At 31.4% G+C, this 24,281-nt stretch overlaps 1 protein-coding gene across 9 annotated transcripts in view; it reads left to right on the forward strand.

Moving 5' to 3' along the window:
* Nucleotides 1-1,545: 1,545 nt before the first annotated feature.
* The window catches only part of LOC144850767 (neural cell adhesion molecule 2-like), a 46,911-nt gene continuing 24,175 nt past the window's right edge, over nucleotides 1,546-24,281 (forward strand). For all 9 annotated transcript variants that reach the window (XM_078708186.1, XM_078708192.1, XM_078708194.1 and 6 more), the window contains exons 1-2: nucleotides 1,546-1,737; nucleotides 23,993-24,136. In XM_078708186.1, coding sequence (XP_078564312.1) covers nucleotides 1,680-1,737; nucleotides 23,993-24,136 — 202 coding nt within the window. In that variant the 5' untranslated portion in view covers nucleotides 1,546-1,679. The remainder of the gene's footprint in view (nucleotides 1,738-23,992; nucleotides 24,137-24,281) is intronic.

Here is a 24,281-nt window from a genome sequence, read left to right on the forward strand (position 1 = left end):
TGTCAAAACAGCACGTGTTATGAAATATTCTACCAATCAGGATCAACGTACCATATTATTTAGGTTACGTAACAGTGGTGAAAACAACAATAGTACCAGGAAGACTGAGGTATAAAAATATAATTATTTTTATCTCCCTGATCTGAAGGTCTACATTTATTTTATTTTAATAATTATATAGAAATAATAAGAAAAAAATTAAACATAAAAATACTCCTACTGATAATAATATTGATAAAGATATTACATTTGCGCTTTCGATCTACAGTACGTAGGCCCCACTCCGAAACCAAAATATTTTTGTCTTGAACCACAAATATTAGACTAGTAGATAGTAGTAAGTAGTACATTTAATAGTATATTGTTTCATCAAAGAATCGAACTTATCTTTTACTTATCTTTTTAAAAACAAAACAACTCATCATGATTCGTAATTTTTTGTCATTATGGATTGAAAGAAATATTTATGTTTGAAATTTAAACAAAAACTAGGCCGAAAGTTAAATTCAAGTACATTAAATATTGAGTGTAGCACTGCACTTTAGGTAATTAGTATTAATAATTGAAAGTTAAGTTAATACTATTAATAATAAACATCTTCCTGGTAGGCTATATGGGCTATAGGTCATGTGGAATTCTTAATTAAAATCGTAATTAAAATGGAATGACTCCTCCATCTTCAATTAATTTTTTTCAATAATAACTTCATTCAACATAAACCATTAATTCATGAAACAAAAATAAAATATCCAGATTTGGTTTTACGGGATTTGTCACTAGTTTTGTATATGGTTATTTGATGGTTTTTCAAAATTTTAATTAAAAATAAATCTTTTCCGAACATTTAGTTTTATTCATAATTTTACAACTTAGCCTATACAAATAAAAACATTTTGTGAAACTTTTATAAAAGTACTTTGTCAGTAACTTAAGTAATATTACGACTTTATTATACTTTAAAACAAATTCAAATCATATTATTATCAATCATTAGTTTAAAATTAAATTATGGTTTACGCCCTCTATTGGAATTTACTTAGTAGGCCTACTGTACTGATCAATTTGTTGCTGTTAATTTATCATAATATACATAAATATTAATGTTGTTTTTACAAAAATGAACATCGACGTATGATTAAAATTCAAAATATTGCACGCAAAAATATTGGTAATGTGGACATTCGACAGTATGGATCGCATTTAAAAGCGCGTTGGACGCGCCTACATCATGCAGCTAATTACATATTCAACGGCTGGCGTATGCAATGCAAACAAAATTCCATTAATGAAGTAATAAAAAGTAGTTACGCATTATTGTTATTGTGTTAAACTAATGTTTTAAATACAGCATTTATATTTAGTTAATAAATGGATATGTATAAAATAGTAAAATATTTGGTATTTAAATTGTTTAAGATTGTGTATTTTTCGAGTTAACACAATTTATTGTAACCGGCGCATTGATATCCTGGGGAACGCCTATCAGCAGTGTGCCTGCTGGACCAACTCAAGCGCGAGGGAATTTTGTACAATTCATGCAACAACTTCAGATATTGCTCTCTGACACTGGTGTTTCGTATCGAGGTTGCTTCTCGGGACATTTTGGAGTAAATATTCTGGTAGAAAACTTTTTAGCAATAGACGTATATTGCAGGGAATAAGTATCGCTTGGCAAGAGAATGGATTCGTTGAGGATATTATTGTTTGTTTTAGCTTATGTTGAGCTAAGTTATGGAGGTAAGTTTATGAATAACCATGGATGCCCGGTGTTTTTTATTCGTTGTTTTGTCGACGACGACGAGAGGAGCATGCATGCAGCAGCAGCAGAGAGAGCGTGTCAGGGGTGTGGGGGAGGAGTAGCTGGTGATGTGTGGTAGAGGGTGGCATAAATGTCATTCAATAATGGATGTTAGGCATGGCAATACGAAGGAACTTTACAACACCTGAAAGATGTTTAGTGCTGGAATTATATTTTTCATAAAGTGAAATATATGATCCTAATTAATTGATTAATTTGATTCATAAATATGCAGTGAATAGCAAAAAGTTATATTTCTTTCATTTATTGATAAACAACAAATTTTGTGAAGGGCCACAATTTCCAGATTATTTTTGTTGATTGGGGAGGATGCCTACCTCGATGAGGCTGTATTATTTTATGTATATAATAAAACAATATGTTTTATAATATAGGCCTAGTTTTTCAGAAGAAAAAGTGTTGCAGTACTGGTGTTTGAAATGATATAAAAATTAAAATATGGTCCCCACTTCAGCAAAACATCAATCATCGTTGGGAAAACAAACTTTATTGTGCATTCTGTTGGATTGTGGAGGCCTACAAGTAATTTATGAATGGGGAAGCAAATAGTTCAAATGCCATTGGCAAGAATAATATTGTATTTTAACTCCAAATTAACTGCTCTATTGCACAAATTAATTAGTGCAATGGCATCAATAATTTCACCTCAATTTGGATGCAATCACCTTGCACTAAGTTTGCGTCCTTTTGATTTTGATGTGGAGAGTCTACTTTTGTTATATTTCAAAATGTTATTGTGTAATAGGCCTGTATGGAATTGTAGGCGTGACCAATCAGCACAAAGTCATTCCCTCGAGACACTCAACATTATTGTACATGTTTTATAGGAGAATGCAGTACTACACACATTTTTTTGGACAGGGAGAATTTATAAATCATAAAATTAAGTTGATGCAATTAAGGAAGATTAAATATGACTAATATACAAGCTGCTATTGGTTGGACATGTGCAAACATAAAATAACGCTTGATCAAAGTACAAAATGTTGCATCAATTGAATGTCTACATTTTTGTGTTTTCTAAACCAAATTGTGGACTTTACTCAAAGTGTGTTTGTTTCAAATTTAAATACATGATAACATACAATCCAATAAAATATTTATCATGTTAAAACAGAAATATAATTTATAGGATGATCATGGGAAGAACATGATTTTTAAGTAATAAACTTATGATTTTTGGTCGGTGACACTGCCATGATCTAGCTATTGAGACAATGTAAGATTTGAACTGATGACCTTAGAATTTGTAAGCAAGCATGTTTACCACCAACCCACATTTACCACTACCAAATGATTAAGTTCTATAGTTTTCTAATTGTAATCTTCTGTTTCATATTAATACCACCATGCTGAGTCATCATTGCTAACTTTATACTGGGGTATTTTTCTTGGCTTATGTCTGTCCATGATGTATTATATCTTTACTGTAGTAACACAGCTGGAGCCATTATGATCAATAAGCTTGGAATTCCGTAGGCCCCAGCAGGAGAAAGCCTTTTTTCTGGTTCAACTTACAATTTAAATTCTATTTATAGTGGCTTAGAATTTAAACTAAAGAAGAAAAATAATTTTTTATTTGTTGATTGGTATTGAAATTAAAGCAAATCATTAGCGATTAGTATTGAAATTAAAACTTCTCTTGATAATTGGATTGAAATATTTATAATTAATAGTTATTAGTTCTTTGGGAGAATAAAGTGATTTATTCAAAATAACTTTGGTAGTACTATCTAGTAGAACATGTAAAATTTAGAAAATCATTGATTTCAAAATAATTATTTTGTGTTCTGTTGTGGTTGAATTTCACTTTGGCCTTTGTTTGATCTATGTGCTTGGTCAATATTGTTGCATTGTTCAATGAATTCAGGGCTTTTTCCTTCATGATAGGGTAATCAATTGACACACAGGCTATGCATTCATTGACCATAGTAGCAGACAAGTCCATAGACAAAGGCTTGCAGATTCATTCCCTAGTTCTTTGTTGGATACATGTCTGTTACAATGACTGTTTTTAGCAGTTTTGCTTTCTGTAAACATAATTTATTTTAAAGGGTGTATAGTATGTACACATACTTTACTTTTAAGCTTTACATAAATAGACTACTACATTTTAGCAATACAAGTTTTTGAAGTTTTAATTTATTGCTCAAGGTGAGCTACAGTACTAAGTACTATGATCAAATTGAATACTGTATTACTAGGCTACTAATCTATGTAATATGTTTCCTACAACATTTCTAATATTAAAAATACACTATGGTATTTGGTAGATGAACCAACCAGTCTGAAAATGTAATACCAGCTCATTATTGTCAAAATTTAAAGTCACTGTTCCTGAAAACCAATATGAGCCAGAAACATCTCTAAAGCTATTAAATGGAGTCTTCCAATAGAAAAGTTTGAGTGGTATGAGCCAGAAACATCTCTAAAGCTATTAAATGGAGTCTTCCAATAGAAAAGTTTGCGTGGTAGAGCAAAGTAGTCTATTCAGTATTTCTATGAGTAATTTGGTTTTAATCTACTCTATTGTTTCCTGTATTGCTTGGAATAAAAAAATTGTAGTACCAATTATAATACCTTGTTAGGACATCAAACTGGTTTATGACATACAGTGGCCCTGAAGAAAAAAAAAATAAATGTTGGAAAATAAATGTTTAAATAGTAATTAATTTTGTTACTGTGTACTGTAAATCAAATGGTGGCATATTGTGTCTATTTCGTGCCTAGCTTACCTGGATAAACTAATAATTTGCGTTTCTTCTCCTCAAAGAGAAAGTATATAACTCGAAAAGTAGAAGTTATTTACAATAGAGTATTGTGAAATACAGAACTGTACCATGATAATTTCAATTCAGTTTAAATAAACTTTCATTTGTGTAATAACTACAGAATTACCTAATGAATCCTATAAAAGAGCATTGTCTTATTATCAACCAAAACTGAAAGATTTCGAGAATAGAAGGTTATCAGTACTTCTAATAGAAATCAAAACAAATCATTGAAAGTACCATTTCAGGTGATTATTTATTATGGCACTCAGGTATTAATTGTACAAAAAGAATACCAGGATAACCCATTAAGTCGACAAATAAAAAGTAAACTTATTTCCAATGGGGTCCAATAAGGACTGTTTGTGTGCAGTCTAACCAAGTGCAGTATTTATTAGTAGTTGAAGTTACCACTGGGATACCAACTAGTCCATCTGGGTCAGTGTCATTTTGGGCAGAAGAATAAGGCTCACCATTTTGGTGGCAGCTCCTCAAGATGTCATTAAGGGAGATTAGTGTAATATCTAGTCCACTGTGCTTTGAGAATGCTATCGTATAAAAGCGCAGTACAAATCCATTGTCCTACTGCATAATGAAAGTTACAGTTATGAATTTCAAGTGTCTTCTTGTACATGTATTACAGTCTAGGTGTGGGTTTAATTTATGATACGTTATAATTTAATGACCCTGTAATAGTAACTGATTACTGAATCATTTTTAGCTGTTGTCTAGATTATTTGATGTAATGCTGGATGAAACATACGATTTAAAGAATGTGGTAGTTTTCTACTGTAGAAGATTATAAAGTACATTAGTCTGGAAAAAATGTTTGCACTGTAGTGTATTCCCCCTGTAAAAATCCTGGCAGCAATGGGCTTGAATTGTGTCAGTATGCAGTTTAAAACTAATGTTCCTACTCAGAAAATTGTCCTTGTTAAATGTTATGTGATTGTGAAAAATGAAAATACATCTAACTCTGTATATCCCGGACCCTTGTCTATTGGCATTTTAAACTTGCATTTAAAATATGAATCCATTAACAAAGAAGTCTTTTTTATTCTATATAAATTAAGTTTTGTAGGCAAAATAGTAATATGTATAAATAGTTGCATTGTGTGATGTTTAAAATGGGACATTCTATACAATTTTCTAGGCTGACTCACTATTTAGCAACAGTTATAATTGGAACAACAAGGAAGAATGGGTCTAATTATATGTTGTACTTGTTATTTTTTTTTTTCTTATATATTTTTTGTTGGACGCACCTTCAAAATGTGAAGTGTGCCACTGTTACAAAAGTGAAGTTCCGAAATAAATTATTATTATTATTATGTACCCTGGGTCTTGGCTACGGTCCCTAATGTGTCATAAACATATCACATATTTACAGGTTAAAAGACCTTGTTGAGGGATAAAATGTTGACTTTTATTGAAGTTTATTTCAGGTCACATGGTTAAGTATATAATGGGAAATCCTGTGATTATTTTTCTTCCATTGTAGTTTGTATATTCAATCAACAACAATCTGCCTGTCCACATATAGTAATTGTATTAACTGTATTAAATTGATTTCATACCAAATGTTTTCTTATGCAACTACAGTATTACTAAAAGAAGGTGGAGTGGAGGGTACTGATGAATTTTTATTCGATCAGGGTCCCTAGAATAAATCCCTAGATTCGCCCTACAGTACCTACACCTCCCTGCCTAGGTCATGAACTACTTTAATAAATTACACTTTAGTGCTATACCATGGTTTGAGAAACTTTATATTCACAAGAAACACAGTGTTCATTAACATACTTTATGGATCATGTTAGGGATAAAAATATACAAAATGTCACTTAAATGACAATTTACGAGTTTGTGACAAATTTGTGTCCAAGGCTATGTTCAGACCCATGGCGTTAGACCGTTTTAGCGTACAACATTACTAGCAAGGTCACATTACAAACCGCAAAGAAAAAAATGAGGTGTTCAGACCCATAGCGTACGATTATCGTTACAACGGAAGTGCGTCATTCAGGTTGGTTCTAGTTGCATATTCATGTGCTCTTACCCACGTGTTTTCATCATTATTTCCACTGTATATAGGCCTAGATCTCAGCCCTACAATTATGACAAAATTTGCCGTAAATAAAACATACCTCAGCATTTATTTAAGAAAAATATAGTAAAGCCAAATTTCTGTTTCTATTGTTTTATTTTGTAGTAAAAAAAACATTTTCCCCAGGCTCCTGTGTTACGAAAATAAAGCAGGCCTCCTAAATGATGAAGATGGAGATTGTGTTAACCAGTCAGTTAAAAAACCCTTAACTTGCTAATAAAAATGACACAGCTCCCCTTGTTTGTTTACTGAATTTTTTAGGAGTTAGGGGGTTTTCAGCATTAAACTTGTCCAGTCTAGTCTGCCTTGTATATATGAATGAGTGACTTGATGTCCCACCACGCTAGTTTTTAGCTTGAATGAAATGCGTGAATGGCTCTTAGCTAGGCCTAAAAGGGGACGGGATCGTAGTCACTATGTTTAAATACAAGGTGCATTTATTTATTTCATTTGTTAGAAAATATAATGGTAATCAATTGATACATGTAGTTTGTAGCCTAGTTTTTTTTAACAGTTGTATTTGTAGCCTAGTTAGGCCTTAAAATATTCTGGCCTTTTTGTTGTTGAAATCCATCTCTCACACATTGACGATACAAGATGTCAGCCTAGGTCAAACCTTGTTTCGCGTCATAACAGGAAACGTTCTGATTGGATACAACGTTGACTTACAGTAGCGTCGTACGCTAAAACGGTACTATCAACCGTTTTCCACTACAACGCTACAACCGTTCTACAACGCGTTGTACGCTAATCCCCAACTGTTCAGACACACATTCTTTTAGCGTCGTACGCTAAAACGGTCTAACGCCATGGGTCTGAACAGGGCCCAATTGTCATGAAATTTGCTTTTTAAACAATTAGTTATTCAACATGGACCAATTCCATTTCCTCTTGCTCAGTGTTCTTTCTTATTATTGTTCCATAAATAATTTATACATTACATATGATTATAAAATACTGTATAAGTGGTTTAAGCTCTGTTTAATACACATCAAACTTTATGTGCCAAAAAAATGTGAATGTGCCCATATATGTACATGATGACGTCATATCACTACCATATTTGGGTATATGACTACCATATTTGGGCACATCACACTTTTTGTCATCCTAGTTTGATAGTGTAGACAGAGCTTTAGATTAATTTGAATGTTTAATTAGCTGTAAATTTAATTTTTTTGCACAATAAATTGTGTTGCTTGCAGCTGATAGTAATTATTACTGTATTGATTACAATCCATCCATATTGTTCGTGATTTAATTTTATTATTTCATGTTTTAATTATTGAATTGTATCCATGTGTTCAACTATAATACATTTTTAAAAACTAAAGCGTTGTTGCAATATGCATTCATACTGTCCATAGTTGACTACAGTAGTGTAGAGCTAGAATTTGCAGGTTATACCACTATTTTACAGTTCAAAATAAAAACAAATCATTTTATGAATTTGTTTTTCATTTTTTAGCTGTCTGAATTATTATAGAGCAACTTTCATAACAACATTGTTATGTAAACTGATTATTTTGCATTCTTTATTACATAACCACTGATGCATGTCACAAATTCCATGCATTGCATTTGATGTGAATTATATTTGGCCATTTTGTTTTTTAACTGTATAGAATTACAGTATTCAATTAATGATTGAAAAATATAATGGCTATATTTTATAATATCAATATACCTAAATTATTAATATGATACTGTAATTAATATCATTTTTTAAAGTTCAACAATTGAAGTGAAAATAGTCCTGCTTTTTTCAATTTGTACATGAAACTGAGTGGGGTAGGTTAGAATGATTATTATCTGAAATTGAATTTGATCGTTAAATTGAAATATTTCCCCAGCATTTGTAAGGGACAATCTCTGATTTAATAATTTATAAAATAATTTGTTTGTTAATCGAAAGACAATTTCTGTTGTCAGAGCTAATTTTAGCTGGGTACAGTAGATTACGGAAGTGTTCCTTTTTTTCTCTTATAAATGTGTTTATGTATTTTTAGTATGTATATTACAAGTTATACTTAGACTTTTGTAGTTTCCCAAGCCTGCCTTGTCACCTTTAACATTGTAAGAAAACAATACATTGAATAATATAAAAAAATTACCAACTGTTATTAATAAGCTATGGGTTTATTTGAGCGTGCGTAATAGACAAACAATCTGCACTTGTTGTTTGCTGTATCTGGTTCCATAGTTCATATTCTTTACATTTTCAGTTATTCTCGTTCCTTTTATCAACAATAATTTATGTTTGGGCGGTAGATTGTTCTTTGATTTCATCATGATCAGAAAAATATTTAGAAAATTTGTTGAGAAATCGTCAATTTCACAAAAACATGTTGAAAATATTATGAGAGGATACCATGTGCAACAAGCGTATCTACTCTGTAGTGTTGAAATATTGTAGAATAGAAAGGCCATAATTAAGTGAAGGAATTAACATGAAATACAGTACAACCCTACTTTTGGATGCCCTATTCAGGGGACACCCAAGGGAAACTTTCTTCCTCCCCTCCCCCAATAAGAGGGGTAATAAGTTGTTTATACATACAAACAGTTTATATACCACTGTGTACCTAGTCACTACCATAATAATGTTTCGTCAATAAACTTTAATTACTTTATTTTTTTACTATAAATAGAATTTACAACAAGTTACGAATACAAATAACTGACATTTTAAGTCATTATTTATTGGCTAAAATTATTTGAAAATAATATCAAAAATTAATTTTTATTTCACAAGAATTTCCATGTTGTAACATGTCAGTTTGTATTGTAAAAGATTAGATTTAACTATTTTGATTTAATTTGTATCATAAATTAATGTTTCTATATAGATGACCCGACATGATCAGGTCATGGGTCAAGCATAGGTCATCTGAGACCTGGTAGGTGGTAGTAGTGTTAATAATTGTACAAATAATCAATTGTGTTACGCCTGATTTAGTACAACCTGTGTCAATCATGACACAAACTACCAAGGTGTGAATTATTTTAATTTAAACACAAGATATTATCGGTTTCAAACGTTACAATTATTGGAAATAAAAATGCGGGTGTTAACTATTATTTATGTTCATTACTGAGCGCTTTTCTACGCTCACACTATGGTCAATTTTGCTTTCGCAAAATTGGCGAAAACACTAGAGTGAGCATAGCTTTTCTTGTTTTTTATACAAATGTAAAACGAAATACTGAAGTTACTGTATGTATTTTTTGTATCCAATTTATTTTAGATGAGAGTACAAATTAAAATATAAATTTAGGACAACAAAGTTGTTAACAAAGTAGTTAACAAAGTATTCTATGTGTACAGATATTGCAAATGGTTGAACATACTGTATGTCCAATTCTGAACTGTGACATACTGATACTACATTATTACTTCATTGTCTTTATGTGCTAAGCAGTCATACTCACTTGACCACTCCCGTTGTTATTATTATGTAATAGCTATTGTTTAAACACTTTATAGTAAATGGCTAAGTAGTATTATTTATATTGGTTAAAGTCATCGTGTATCATCATTATAGTCCCCTTCTTTTGGCGCCAATGTCAGATGTGATAAAAAATGTTATCTAACTTGCGTACAAAGTACAGTGGCAGTTTGTTTTATGGCGCATATTAGGCTGTTAATATTAATAACCTTGATATTGGAAAACATTGGCTACTGTATGCGTTGCTTCTGTCTGCAAGTCTCTACAAAGCCAACAAAAAGTATATTTATATTCCATGTATATTGCATTCCAAATGATATGATATGAAATACTGTAGGAAGGAAACTAAACCTACTTGTGTATTGCTTGCAACCATGTTTAAGTCTTGATTATGTAATGCCAATACATAATGTTCTTCCCTGTTTATGATGAGCAGCTAAGCTACTGTTGTAGTATACACTTGGCATTTCACTCAGGCTTCGCATGATAATATTATGATTACAAAATGAATTGTCGTTACATGAGAATTATATGGCCATGCAAATTACTACATTATTATCCTTGATTGCAATATGATAAAAGCTTCCAAGTATTAAATTATTATATTTGCTATTATGATTGTGCAGTGCAAGAAAAAAATTTGTTTATGTTTGAAAAGAAAAAATTTAATTTAAAGATTATTAATATTACTACTACATATTTTTGATTGCAATATAATTCAAACCTTTCAAGTATTAAATTATTATATTTGCATTAATTATGACTGTGCAGTGCAAGAAAAATAATTTTGAATGTAAGAAAATGAAAAATTAATTTAAAATATTAAAGAACATATTTATTTATAATAGTTAGTATGAGGAAGGTTAAATTCAGAAAATAGTTTTTTCAGTAGGTTTTTTTCAAGTTATTTTGAAACATTACTTAATACTTGCGAGTGCTAATGGTGAGCAAACTTAATGGTCTGAGTATAGCAAGTGTTTGCAATCCATAATGTTGCGGATGAATGAGTATGCGTGTTGGAATCACTCCAATATTATTATTATTATAGTGTCTATTATGTTGTGTCCACATCTAAAGAAATTTTAAGAATATATTTTTTTTTTAAATTTTTTATAGTCAATACTAGTCTATTCCATGTCTTGGTAGTGGTAGGTTTTAAAAGAGGCAGTACCCTGAGACAGGGAAACATGGAGGACAAAACTCCTAGGCCATAGTCTCCGTGAAGAAGAGAACAAATTAATTAGATACGGATTAGAATACTTAATACAAAGCGGAATGGATTCTGATAATTTATTATTATTAATCCAGTCCAAGATACTAACTAATTTACAGGGATTTCCCAACAAGATTAGTGGAATGTCATGGCTGTTATATGCAAACCGTGCCATATACCAATTGGTGCTCAAATACATTGAACACAGTATTTTTCTTGGAGTGCATTTATTTGCAATGAACTGTTTGAGTTTCTGGAAATAAACACAAAATGCACAGTGGTTTCACCATGGTTTCACCATGGTTTCACCAGCCCATTGGTGATCCAATATTGACCAGGCCATTGGTGTCCAGTATTGACAAGCCCATTGGTGTCTAGTATTGACCAGGCCATTTGTGTCCAGTATTGACCAGACCATTGGTGTCCAATGAGCCCAGGGATGTACAGTCTTTACCAGCCAAAGGTTGTCCAGTTGAATTCTTCACTTCTACTGCCGTACCGTTGCATTATTGATAATTTAATAGACAAGTAAATATGTTGATATCATTTGTGGTACACATTTTCGGTACATTTATTTGCAATGAACTTTTGAGTTTCTGGAAATTAAGTTTGCGGTACACCACGTATGTAGTTCTGAAAAAGAACTGTTGTGTTTCTGGAGATAAAGTTTGCGGTACACCGCGTAGTATGTAGTCCTGAAAAAGAACTGTTGAGTTTCTGGAGATAAAGTTTGCGGTACACCGCGTAGTATGTAGTTCTGAAAAAGAACTGTTGTGTTTCTGGAGATAAAGTTTGCGGTACACCGCGTAGTATGTAGTCCTGAAAAAGAACTGTTGAGTTTCTGGAGATAAAGTTTGCAGTACACCACGTATGTGTACCAGTAGTTTCAATGTACGCACAACAAGTATATTTTCTTCAACATTTTGATCCTTCGGGTACAAAGCTCGTATTTTTAAATAGTTTTTTTAATTGTTTTCTACACATAATGTATTACTTCATTCTAAAGGATTGGCTTATAATATTATGATGTTCACTTTGTTAAAATTCTATTAAAAGGAAACTGAATTCTTCTTCTGGTATTCAACAAGAAATCCATTTCCTAATCTATTCTTAGAAATCGTAGAATGTGACACTAGACTCCATTGGCAAGCTATCTTGTACAGTTGTAATACCCAAGGGAATAAGTAGACTGTGATTTATGTTCAAATCTAGAATGTGTTGTGACATGTTGCCACACCATACTACACATTTGAAGTGTATACAATAACAATACTACATCAATCGTACTGTACAATGTACTAATAAAAGAGCTATGTTGCTTGTCTTGGAAGCCTAGCTGAGGGATACCAGTTATGGGGGTTTTCTCTAGAACACTAGATCTAGATGTGGTTAGATTTGAATCATTTTTGTTTCGGATGGATTTTGTCGGTTTAAAAATACATGTCAATGCCAGCCAAAACACCAATCCTTTGTCTGTTTTTTGTTGGTCAGCATGCCTCGCTGAAAGGCACGTTAGTTTCCATAGTGACTCGTTGTCTATGACCGTAAGGCAATACCTAACTGTCTGTAGGCTACCCCATAATGCTAGAATCAACATGTTCATGTAGGACTCATGGAGTTTCTAACCTTGATGATATTGCTTTGATCTTGATGTTGTATTCAGGCATAGGTCAATTGTGCCCGCCTAAACTGGTATGTTAACTGAACGTATTCTAGTAATTTCTTTATACAGTCAATTCTCTAAATATTGAACTTCCTGAAATCCGGAAACAGTCACAAAACCAGAAACTATCCTAAAAACAATCACAAAACCAGACTTTTTTTTGATGTCCAAAAGATCCCACCTTCTTTTTTAAATTTCAGAAATCAGACATAACCCAATGGTATTGGGAGAGACATTTTTACTTTAAGAAAAGAAATAGCATAGCACATACAAACATGGATTTATGAATGTTATCAATATTTAATAATAACTGTAGAGATAGAAGAATACCCCTTATCTTACAATGGAATAGGCCAAGATATTAATTTTTAAAGTAATGAATACATTATATCACAGATCCACTTGAATTATTGTGTAAAAATGCTAAAAGCAGTAAAAATAAGATGAATTAAAATTTTAGAAGAAAGTACATTATAATGTACACATAATTATTTATTATATTGAATAAATTATATTGTGTCGGTAATATTGATAAATATAACATGTTTTTAATACCAAAAAATTTTCTAGGATTTAAACAAATAAACGTTTTACTTTTTAACATAAATTATGTTGGATGACAAATAAATACTATCGGTTTGTTTCTGATCAACAAGAATTAAAATAGGTTTTTTAGTTCTTGGCAGCGTCACTTCATAAATAACTGCCTGCCCTCTAGCTAATAATAAAATGTCGTTTTGTTCTAAAGACTTTCCAAAAGATATACATTTTTTTTGTTTTTTTTAAATTTGTCTTTTCATCATTCAACACATATTGTTTTTGTATGTTTTGTATGTACAAGTTCAAGGCTGGACCAATTCTCTGGTGCATGTTTTAAAACATCCTTAGCATTATAATCCTTTTGTAACACAAAATGCTCAGAGGCAGTAGATCCAGGATTTTGAAGAAATGGGTGAATTTAAAACATTGAAATTAGGTACTGAAGTAATGTCTTATCTTTTGCACTATTTAAAAAATCCGCATGAGTATGACTTTGAGAAGTACTATACCTTTTCATAACATTTTAGATGGTTGTTGTCTGGTTAAGCCCCCACGCTTTATGACACGGCTGATAATTTCCAAGCACCATTCATTCCTAGATCAACAAGCTTTATTGAGGAAGCAATAAATACACATCATGTCATTTTACAGTCCGTACACACCCATTGTATTATTAAACCATGCTCCTTTTTATAATCAATAATAAATGATTAAACAATAAAAAAAAGGTAGTGAAATTTAAGAGACAATAAAATTAATGAAAATTGATAATGAAAAGTAATTTGTGCTGAAAACACAATAGATTTAGTGGTGTATTGTAGATGACTCATATTGGGTATTGTTTACTTAATTTATAACAATACTTGTGAATTTCCACATGATTTCATAATACTAAAATGCCTTGTTTGTTGTGAATAAAAGGTTGGTCAAATTTTGTATCTGGAAAATCATGTATGAAGTAATAATGGTATTGAGTAAATTTAGCATTTTTATAGCCCATCAATGCATGCATCACAATTATATAGTCTATTTCGTGCCAAGCTCACCTGGATAAACCTACAATAGCCTCTAGTATTAAGAGAGGAATACACTTATGAAAATTTAAAAACAGAACATCACTATAGGATAATGGTAACATGTTATACTTCTACAAACAATACAACACATTTACTGTGGTTACGGGGAATGATATAATGGCAGATTTCCATGATTTCTATCATGGAAATTATCATGGTTTTATTTAGAATTGATGGTAAGGATCCATGTTTATCCAGAAAATATAGATGGAATGTCTTAATTCGTGGAAACCTTAGTTTCAATTATTAAATACAGTTACTTTGTTCTTGCTGATTGAATAAGCATTGTTTGAATCCTGTATTAATTTTCAAAATGAACAGTAATGAGCATTATTTTATTACTCAAATTGTTTTAATATTAATTGGATTTTCCTAGAGCTGTTACAAATACATTATTTATAAGAATTATTAATTTGTTCTTTTAACCATATGGGTATATTTTTAATCCATCTTCCATTTAAATTTGCATGATAATTTCTGCAATCTGTGTACTAATAAGCTTCTTAGACATCGGCAAAAGAGACCTGATTTAATTTTTTAGATGACCTATAAATTAATGAGTATATTTGTGTCATATTCACATCATAACAATGATTAATGTTAACTGCTGGATGGATCACCCTCATAAAATATTGTTGAAATAAAATAAATAAAAAATAAACAAACTATATCTTTACTAATAAGCTAGGCTTTGTTTTTAATAATATTATTTTTCATAATATTAGCATTCTTGTGTTGATTACTTATACAGAATGATACAAATGTATCTATCCTGAATGTAATTGCATAATTTAAATGGTGGATCATTATTAAACTTTGAACATCGTGCACATTTGAACTTTTATTTATTTTATAAACTTTAATTTTGTTTCTTGTTTACTTTAATCTTGTTTTGTGTTTTTAGGAAACTTTGCTACTTTCGCTTTCGTGCTTCAAGCTATTGTCTTAATTCCACAGCAGAAAATAATAAGGCTGAACATGTTGGAAATTATAATGACCTAAATGTGAAAGTTTAGCAAGTTCATTTCCCCATAAATAGTCTTGTAAGTTGACATGATGTGAAACTTATTAGGTCTTCAAATCACAATCAAATCTTTATTTGTTCCATATATAAAAATGTGTATATGGAAAAATTGTTTTCCTCAACACAAATATGGTAACTCCAACAAAACATTCACAATTACATCATATATTAGATAAAATTACAATTTATAAAAAGATTCATCAAAACATACATCAATCCCATAAAAAACTACGATGTTATATTTAGGTTAAACTTTTATTCCCATAAAAAAAATGTAAATTCGAGACAAATAGAGAGTTATGACTACTAGTAAAAGCCTGGTAGAAGCAAGAAATATACAATAAAAATATATCATGAAGAATTTGTTATTTTGCTCCAGTTGTTTTTGGAGGGAAGGGTTATTCCATTTCCTAACCTACAGAAAATGAATACAGCAAATAGTAATATTAGGCCAGTCTTCTCAGTTCAACAACCAAGTCATCAATCTATTATTTGTACGGTGAGTCAGATATGACCCCATGCTCCCTTCCCAGGGGTTATTTACCATATAGCAGCCTGTTCTACACTAGGCATGCATTATTGTAGTTTTACTGTTTGATTTTCTTTGGTTGTTGAACTCATTGTTTGTTTTTCTTAAAGAATTTTTACAATTGGAAAACCATCTATGGGTTGTTTTTATTTACATTTTATTATGCTTTATTTGAACACATGTCTTAAAGATTTGTCTGATAAAAGTTTTATGATTTCTCGCTATTGTTGTGTTTAGCTTTGTTTATTGGCATTATGATGGAGTTGAGGGCTCTTTTGTCTTTCCAAATACTTTATAATTTACTAAACCATACAACCTAGTCTTCTATTGAGCACCCAATGTAACCCATGTTACTGTACTCTGTCTTAAAGATTCCCATTTCTTTTGGAACCAATCAAAGCTTTATAGTTAAGTATGAACTTAACACTTAAAGTCTTCTTGAATAAGGACAATACACATTGTAAACCCAGTGAATCTTTAAGCCGAGTAGGAAGTTACCCCAGTGTACTGGTCCGTCTCAGCCCTTGTCGTTCATGGTAGATGCTGCACTGTGGCTCCTGTGGGCCTGTACAGATTTGATTAAACAAAAACAAAATCATTTGAGAGCAAACTGCTGCAACAGGGTTATGATTTGTTTATTTGTCCTTGTTCTATATGAGGTTAACCATTGTTAAGAATATTGTTATTTATTTTCTTTCCACTGTGTTGAGTTTAATATCCTCCTTTTTCCATTCAATTTTTGTTTTCAAATCACCATGAAAATAGAATTGAACTGTTTGTTTTGTATTGTTGTGGTACTTAACCACAATCAATTGGTAAATTGTACAATTGCTGAGGTAAGCATCAGTTTACCTTCTGTACTTATTGTTTTACCTGTGTGATATCACTTCCTGTTAATATTTTAATAAGTTTGTTAAAATAATGATTTTCTTCAAGTACATGTGACTAATCTAATACCAAGTATTGTTATAAGAGGTGGTAGAGTCCAAAGTACTTTGTATTGATGGCACAATAATAGATGACCCCTTTGACCTCTAATTTTGGTATTATACCATTCAATTACAACCTTTTTCATCATTCATTCATATTTAGCACATTGACAACTTTTTTAAGCTTACTCGGGAAGCTAACAATCAATTAATATCTCATTTACATGTACCCCCTTTTGAAATTGTATTTGTATTTTTCTTGTTTGTGCACGGCCCCAGAGGGAAGAACAACCATGTGTCGATCTGGGCCTCCGTGGTTAAATAAAGTTGAATTGCATTAAACAGGAAAAAAGTTAAATTCATATCATGATTTTCTCTACATAGTACCACAGAGGGATTTCCACAATTGAATCTAACATCCTAAGTACTTGTATTTGTTAATTCTGGTATACATTCAAGTATAACAGATGCTGGTTTTAACAGGACACATTTCTAGCAATATTTGTACCACAAATAAAGAATATCCATGTAAAATAGAGCATTTAATTGACCTTTGTGTTTAGGATTACAGTACCATTGTCTTACATTAGTAACTGTATTTGGTACAATAATATTATAAATATTTTATACACTGTTCACTAATTGATGGTCAAAATATGTGATAGCATTCTTTATTTTGCTGGTACTAAATACTGAACTGTAGCTGGCACTACAGCATTAGCAAATCAAAACAATACTTTAAGAGGGTTTAAATTTGATTGTAGGAAAAAGTGCTGTCTAATAGTATGACTACCATACACAAAGGAATTGTTTATGTATACATACGTTTTGGCCCATTTACACACCCAGGACATACATCAAATACTAGTGTTGATGCCCTTTCAGTTCACTTTCAATTGTAGTGTAATAATATGTAAGATAATTGGAATTTAATGCTGCGTGTATAGTAAATATTAAGGAACTCTTTAAATTGTGTTAATATATTTTGATTAACTCCAATCAAAATTCTATTGTCAAAACCAGAATAGAGAATACAGAGTACTCACCCAAACCACAATATCTGAAAGCTGGAAACACTCTCATACAAACCCACCCCTTGATTGTCACCCTCTATAAAGGTTAAAAAAAATTTAAAAAAAAACACAATATAATAATTTTGTGAAATGAAAATGTGACTTTCCACATTGGTGCATTCTTAGCGGGATTTCTGTAAAGGGTATTTGATAACATTCTTACAGCAGGTAACTTTAAATTAGATTATGTTAATATCTTATTTACATGAGATAACATCTTCTAGCAGAGAGACATTTGTACCTGCTCTACTGACAAAACCCCGCTTTAGGCCGACCCAAAGAATTCCACACACCGTAACATTCTTTGCGTGTGTGAGCATTTCCGATTTTTAGAGTTTCTATGCAGTTAGTTTCTTTAAATGCAAACCACACAATTGTACTGTACACAGTTGTACTGTACACAGTTGTACTGTACACAGTTGTACTGTACACAGTTGTACTGTACACAGTTGTACTGTACACAGTTGTACTGTACACAGTTGTACTGTACACAGTTGTACTGTACACAGTTGTACTGTACACAGTTGTACTGTACACAGTTGTACTGTACACAGTTGTACTGTACACAGTTGTACTGTACACAGTTGTACTGTACACAGTTGTACTGTACACAGTTGTACTGTACACAGTTGTACTGTACACAGTTGTACTGTACACAGTTGTACTGTACACAGTTGTACTGTACACAGTTGTACTGTACACAGTTGTACTGTACACAGTTGTACTGTACACAGTTGTACTGTACACAGTTGTACTGTACACAGTTGTACTGTACACAGTTGTACTGTACACAGTTGTACTGTACTGTAGTTTCATATTGATGAAAAATACTGAAATACAAAGAACATCTTTGGCTGTATGCCAAGCTCATTTCATATGTAATGTATTTCCTATGCCATTGCATACTTTGACGCTCGTTGTCTTCTCAAAGCATCATGCTGAAATCATTATAAATATCAATACAATTTTGATTAAAATCGTTAGAAAATGAGAAAAAGTACAATAAGGCTGAAATAAAAAGAAATATATAAATAGTTAGAAATACATGTAATGTAAAATTTACAGTATTCTATTTTAAAATTAAATATTGTTATTTATTTTTTATCAGAAAATACAGTGTAGTCAATTATATTTAAATTAAATTAGATTTATTTTCTATAATTTGGATTGAAAACAAAGTATAATGTAAATGAACATTTTTTATTCTACTAATTCATAATTCATTAGCACATTCTGTATACTGCATTTTTATTTAAATTTAAAAAAATTTCAACTATCTAGAGGGATATTCAGGGGTCCTCTTTACAATGCGGACTAGATGGTGGTTTTATCTACATACAGTACAGTAAAATGTCCTATGACCTAGGGTATATTTATCTTACAGCCCTGGAGTAAATTCACAAAAACACTTCGCAGTACAGTATGCAATACTTCCAAATTGAATTTCAACACAAATGACCTGACCTCAGCACCTGTCTCTCATACTGATATCAACAAGTCAATGTTTACTCTTCTGTAAAAAGTAGACCTAGTCAGTAAACATACTGAATAATATAAAAGGTCTAGTTCTAGTTTAATGATAAGTAAAACTGTTTCTATTGCACTGGAAAACTACATACAATGAAAAATGATATTTAATATTAAATGACAATCGTCTCCTAAATAAAACTGATTCTGTTTACTGTATAATTAGCAATATATTGATTTTTTGTCCTGTATCAAAAGGCAAATTCTTTAATATGTTTGTTAAATTAGGCTTAAGGACTATGACAAAGGCATCACATGTGACATACTGATACAGTACCAAGCATTCATGGTGACTTTTTTCTAAAGCTCTGTCTACACTATCAAACTTTATGTGACAAAAAAAATGTCACTACCATATTTGGGTACATCACACTTTTTTGGAAAAAAACTAGTTTGATAAAGTGTAGACCGAGCTTAATGGTAACAACATTCTGAGTATAAGCTTTCATTTTGAAGAATAGATAAGAGTAATGGAGGATGGATGTAATTGAAAAGTAGACGAAGGAAACCAGCCCAACCTAAATGCATACAGTACTTGAATAGAGATAACGAGATAAGCCATACATATTTCGCAATCCATTTTATATGTTGCAATCATAAATAAACATATTGGTATAAAGTTAGTTTCAATTAGTAATTAGAATTGTGACAAAAAAATGTGATTTGCCCATACTGTATATGGACTATGGATTAGTTTGATAGTGTAAACAGAGCTTTAAGACCTGTTTTATTGTTTCAATCAAATGTTTACCACTTTGTGGACAATTTTTATGCTAATGAAATAATTTCTAGTTGAGAAGTTTCTTTGTAAGTTAACAATTTTACAAACTGATACAAAAATACATTTGTTGACCTTGATCGTAAAAGCTTAATTACAAATGAGTTGTGGAATAATCTTAAGTCTTAAAATAAATTGGTTTTATTTGTTACAAAGTATTCCTTTGTTTTAGACCTTTTAGTTTTACTACAAACATCTGCAAATCCCATTTAGCAATTACATACATTTAACATAACAGCAACTAAATAAAAAGCTTTATTTAAAATATGCTGTAGTATCACTCACTATAGCATTTGATCCAATGCTTTTAGAGAAAAGATAATATGTTTGTATGAAACTATTTCGTGCCTGCTTACCTGGATAAACAGACATTAGCCCTTTCCCCTTTTCCCAGGAAGTGGAGGACAATTAGGAAAAGAAGAATCACCCTCACTATAAATGGGACAGTCCACAATGTTTTTTTTAAAGGGCTCCAATGTTATTGTATGTGCCAATATAAGAATAATCCAGTCGCCATTAAAACATTTGCTTTACAATCGAGACAATGCAATTTTACAACAGAAAATGATTCTTGCAATATTTTTAACTTCAATAAATAAAAATGTTTATTATATTATTAAAAAAATGGTGTATATCTCCAAAATATAATAGAGGATGAGACATGAAACTGACTATTATTAATTGTTCAACTCAGTTCTGCGATTTCTTGTAGCAGCATATGTGATGAGATCCTATAAAGGGGAAGCATCTGTTTACATTTACAGTTTCAGCTGAATTCATAAATAATAGGCAAGCTATTCCCTGTAGTAAATAATCATAATACTATGTATAGATTCAGTAATTCTATTCTCTGTGAAATACCATACATTTTAATGTGAATGTTTGATTTGTAAATTAAAATATTCTAGGCATACCAAGAGAAAGAGTTTAAGAGCATAGCATTGTAATAACATTCCTAGCTTAGAATAGAAGCAAGTTTAGGTATTCAGTCCTTCCTATCCAATTAGTTGAGATTTAGAAATGAGCATACATACGGCTTCTTTCCTCATTATAATTTACGTAATGTGCAATTTATGGGACAAATCCCTTGTTGTTAGTATAATGATACAAAATAGTCTCAGTATTGTTTTTGTAAATCTTGGATGTAGTGTTACAATATTGCATGGTCAAGTAGTGGAGCTGTAGCTTGGTGGTTAAACATGTTTGCCTTCCAATCCCAAGGTCCAGGGTTCAATCCTGACCTACAGTAGTGCCAGGGTTGTAACTCAAGACTCTTTCAACTGCACTCCTCAAATAATACTTAGTTTATAAGCAGGATAAATTATAAAATAGTTTATCCATCCTGTAATTGGCGAGTTGCTCGCTGTTGAATGCTACACCTAGTATAAGAATTAGAAGAATAAGAAATGATATTTAGTAACCCTAACACCATAGATCATTGTCGTACTACTGCAGCATTCATCCCCCAGGGTTTTCCCCAGGTTTTTCCCACTAGGTTGATTGACAGACATTGACAAGTTTGTTTCCTAATCCTTGGATTTTCATGGGCAATGTGGCTAATTTTACATAACGATCTTGTTCATTATAAGATCTGTTTATGCTAGTTGATAATGCATGACTGGAGCAGGTATTTTATTTAAGTCTTTCGTATGTTATACACCATTGGTGATCCATGCATATATTCTTCAATAGCTTTATATATATTGATTTTTTTTAGCTGTTTAATTAATTAGAAAGGCTAGGACAATTTTTTTTATGAGTAAAATTTGTTGAATCTAGATAATTCAACTTGCTACTTTTTCTATGGAAACTAGTCACATTTTAGAAATTGAAAAGAGTAAAATTGTTTACTTTAGAAATTGAGCATGGCCTGGGACACAGAAGATTATTGAAAATCTTCATTATAATATTTTATATGAGTACTAATTTATTACTATATAAACTTTTCATGAATAAATTGAACATTTGAATTAAGCTATGTCGGATCCAATTTCTGTGTCGTAATTTATGAAAATCAATATGGAGAAATATAGGCATTCTTATTGTAGCTGTGGAATTAGGGATGTACTATAAAAAGTATTATACAGTATCTAAAACCACATTAAGGTTGAGTGGATCCTGTTATTAATACCTTTTCACATGAGCCGGAAGCATAAGATGTTGATGGAGTTTTTTTTAACATTTTTGTTTGCATGTGTTGTCTATGCATTGCATGTCATTCAACGAGGCTCAAACGTTGTTGATACTGTACTGCTCTAGTAAGATAGGAATAACATGGTTGCTTTTAATGTGGTGGGTATACCTGATCCAAGGTGAATTTTGACCCCATAAAGGCAGACCTGTAACCATTTCATGTGTGTAGTTGATTTATAACACCAAATATCATCAGTAGTAGTAATGACAGTACTACATGTATGCTGAGAGAGTACCCAAATGATGGGAATATTTCTGACTACAGTAAAGCTCTGTCTACACATCAAACTTTATGTGACAAAAAAATGTGATGTGCCCAAATATGGTAGTGATATGACATCATCATGTCCATATATGAGCACATCACATTGTTTTGTCACATAATATTTGATAGTGTAGACAGTGCTACTTTACAGACCATTAGTATAATAAATAAAGATTGTTGTATTTTCTGAATGTGAATATACAGTTTGTTGCGAATTAGCAGTAACACCTCATTTAATATTACATTTCAAGAATCTTTGGCTGATTAGAGAAATATAGAGAGTGCCTATAACAACAACACCATGTGTGTATGTATTGTAACTTGTCTTACTATAATTATTGGTAGATCAATAAAGCTATACGTACATATCATTACCTAGCTCGTTATCCTGATCCATATCAAACTGTAAGGTATTTGTAAAATTTTCAGTTTCTCTCTGGTCTAGTACGACACTCGCATGATCAAATTCCACTGTCCTCTGTGTGATTTCACTTGCCACATTTTGTTTTTTATTTGTTTTTTTCCATTAAATTACTGAGGACAAACGTAATGCACTACAATTTCGTATGAACATTTATTGAAAATTTATTTTTAGACTATCAACATATTTTTGTAGAGATTGTTTTAGTAGTGGACTAGGTGGGAGCCATATTGTCTAAATGAATTTGCTGTTTCTCGCAAATACTGTATCACTTTTTTTTTGTTTAGCCAAATTATTGCTACTAATTTGTTCATTATTGAATATCGAAACGTGGCAGGCTGAAGGCGCTTGACCTTTGACAAGACCGCCTAAATATTTAGTATTTCAACTTTACAATACTTGGTGTTGTATATTCTGGAACAGTAACTCCATGATCTCTTTGCTTATCTTTACTCTTATTAAAAATGGAAGCTATATTATTGTCTACAAGAATGTGTTGTTTTTCCGCTATTTTTTGTGTGTAGCCAAAGTATTGCTACTATAAATTCGTTATTAGCATGTTATAGCCTGCAATATTTCATGTTTATTAAATGTAATTATTTGTTTAATTTGCAGCTATTTCATTAGCACCATCAGGTCCAGTCCTTGAGAAAGGCATGACTGAAGATGTGGTCATACTTTGTACTTACACAGGAGATCAGAACCTGCGGCCTCGATGGAGAGATCCACAAGATAACGTGGTTCCATTAGCTGGCACAGGTACAGTATATTGACATTATAAACTAAACTTGATAACTATACTCTAATCCTTAGGATCCGAATAGACACATTTGTAGTACTGTACTGTATACAGTTGAAATATAAACAAACATGTTTTAAGCTCAGTCTCCACTGTCAAATTTGA

Source organism: Antedon bifida, chromosome 8 (genome assembly GCF_963402885.1).
Source record: "Antedon bifida chromosome 8, ecAntBifi1.1, whole genome shotgun sequence".
NCBI classification, from domain to species: domain Eukaryota; kingdom Metazoa; phylum Echinodermata; class Crinoidea; order Comatulida; family Antedonidae; genus Antedon; species Antedon bifida.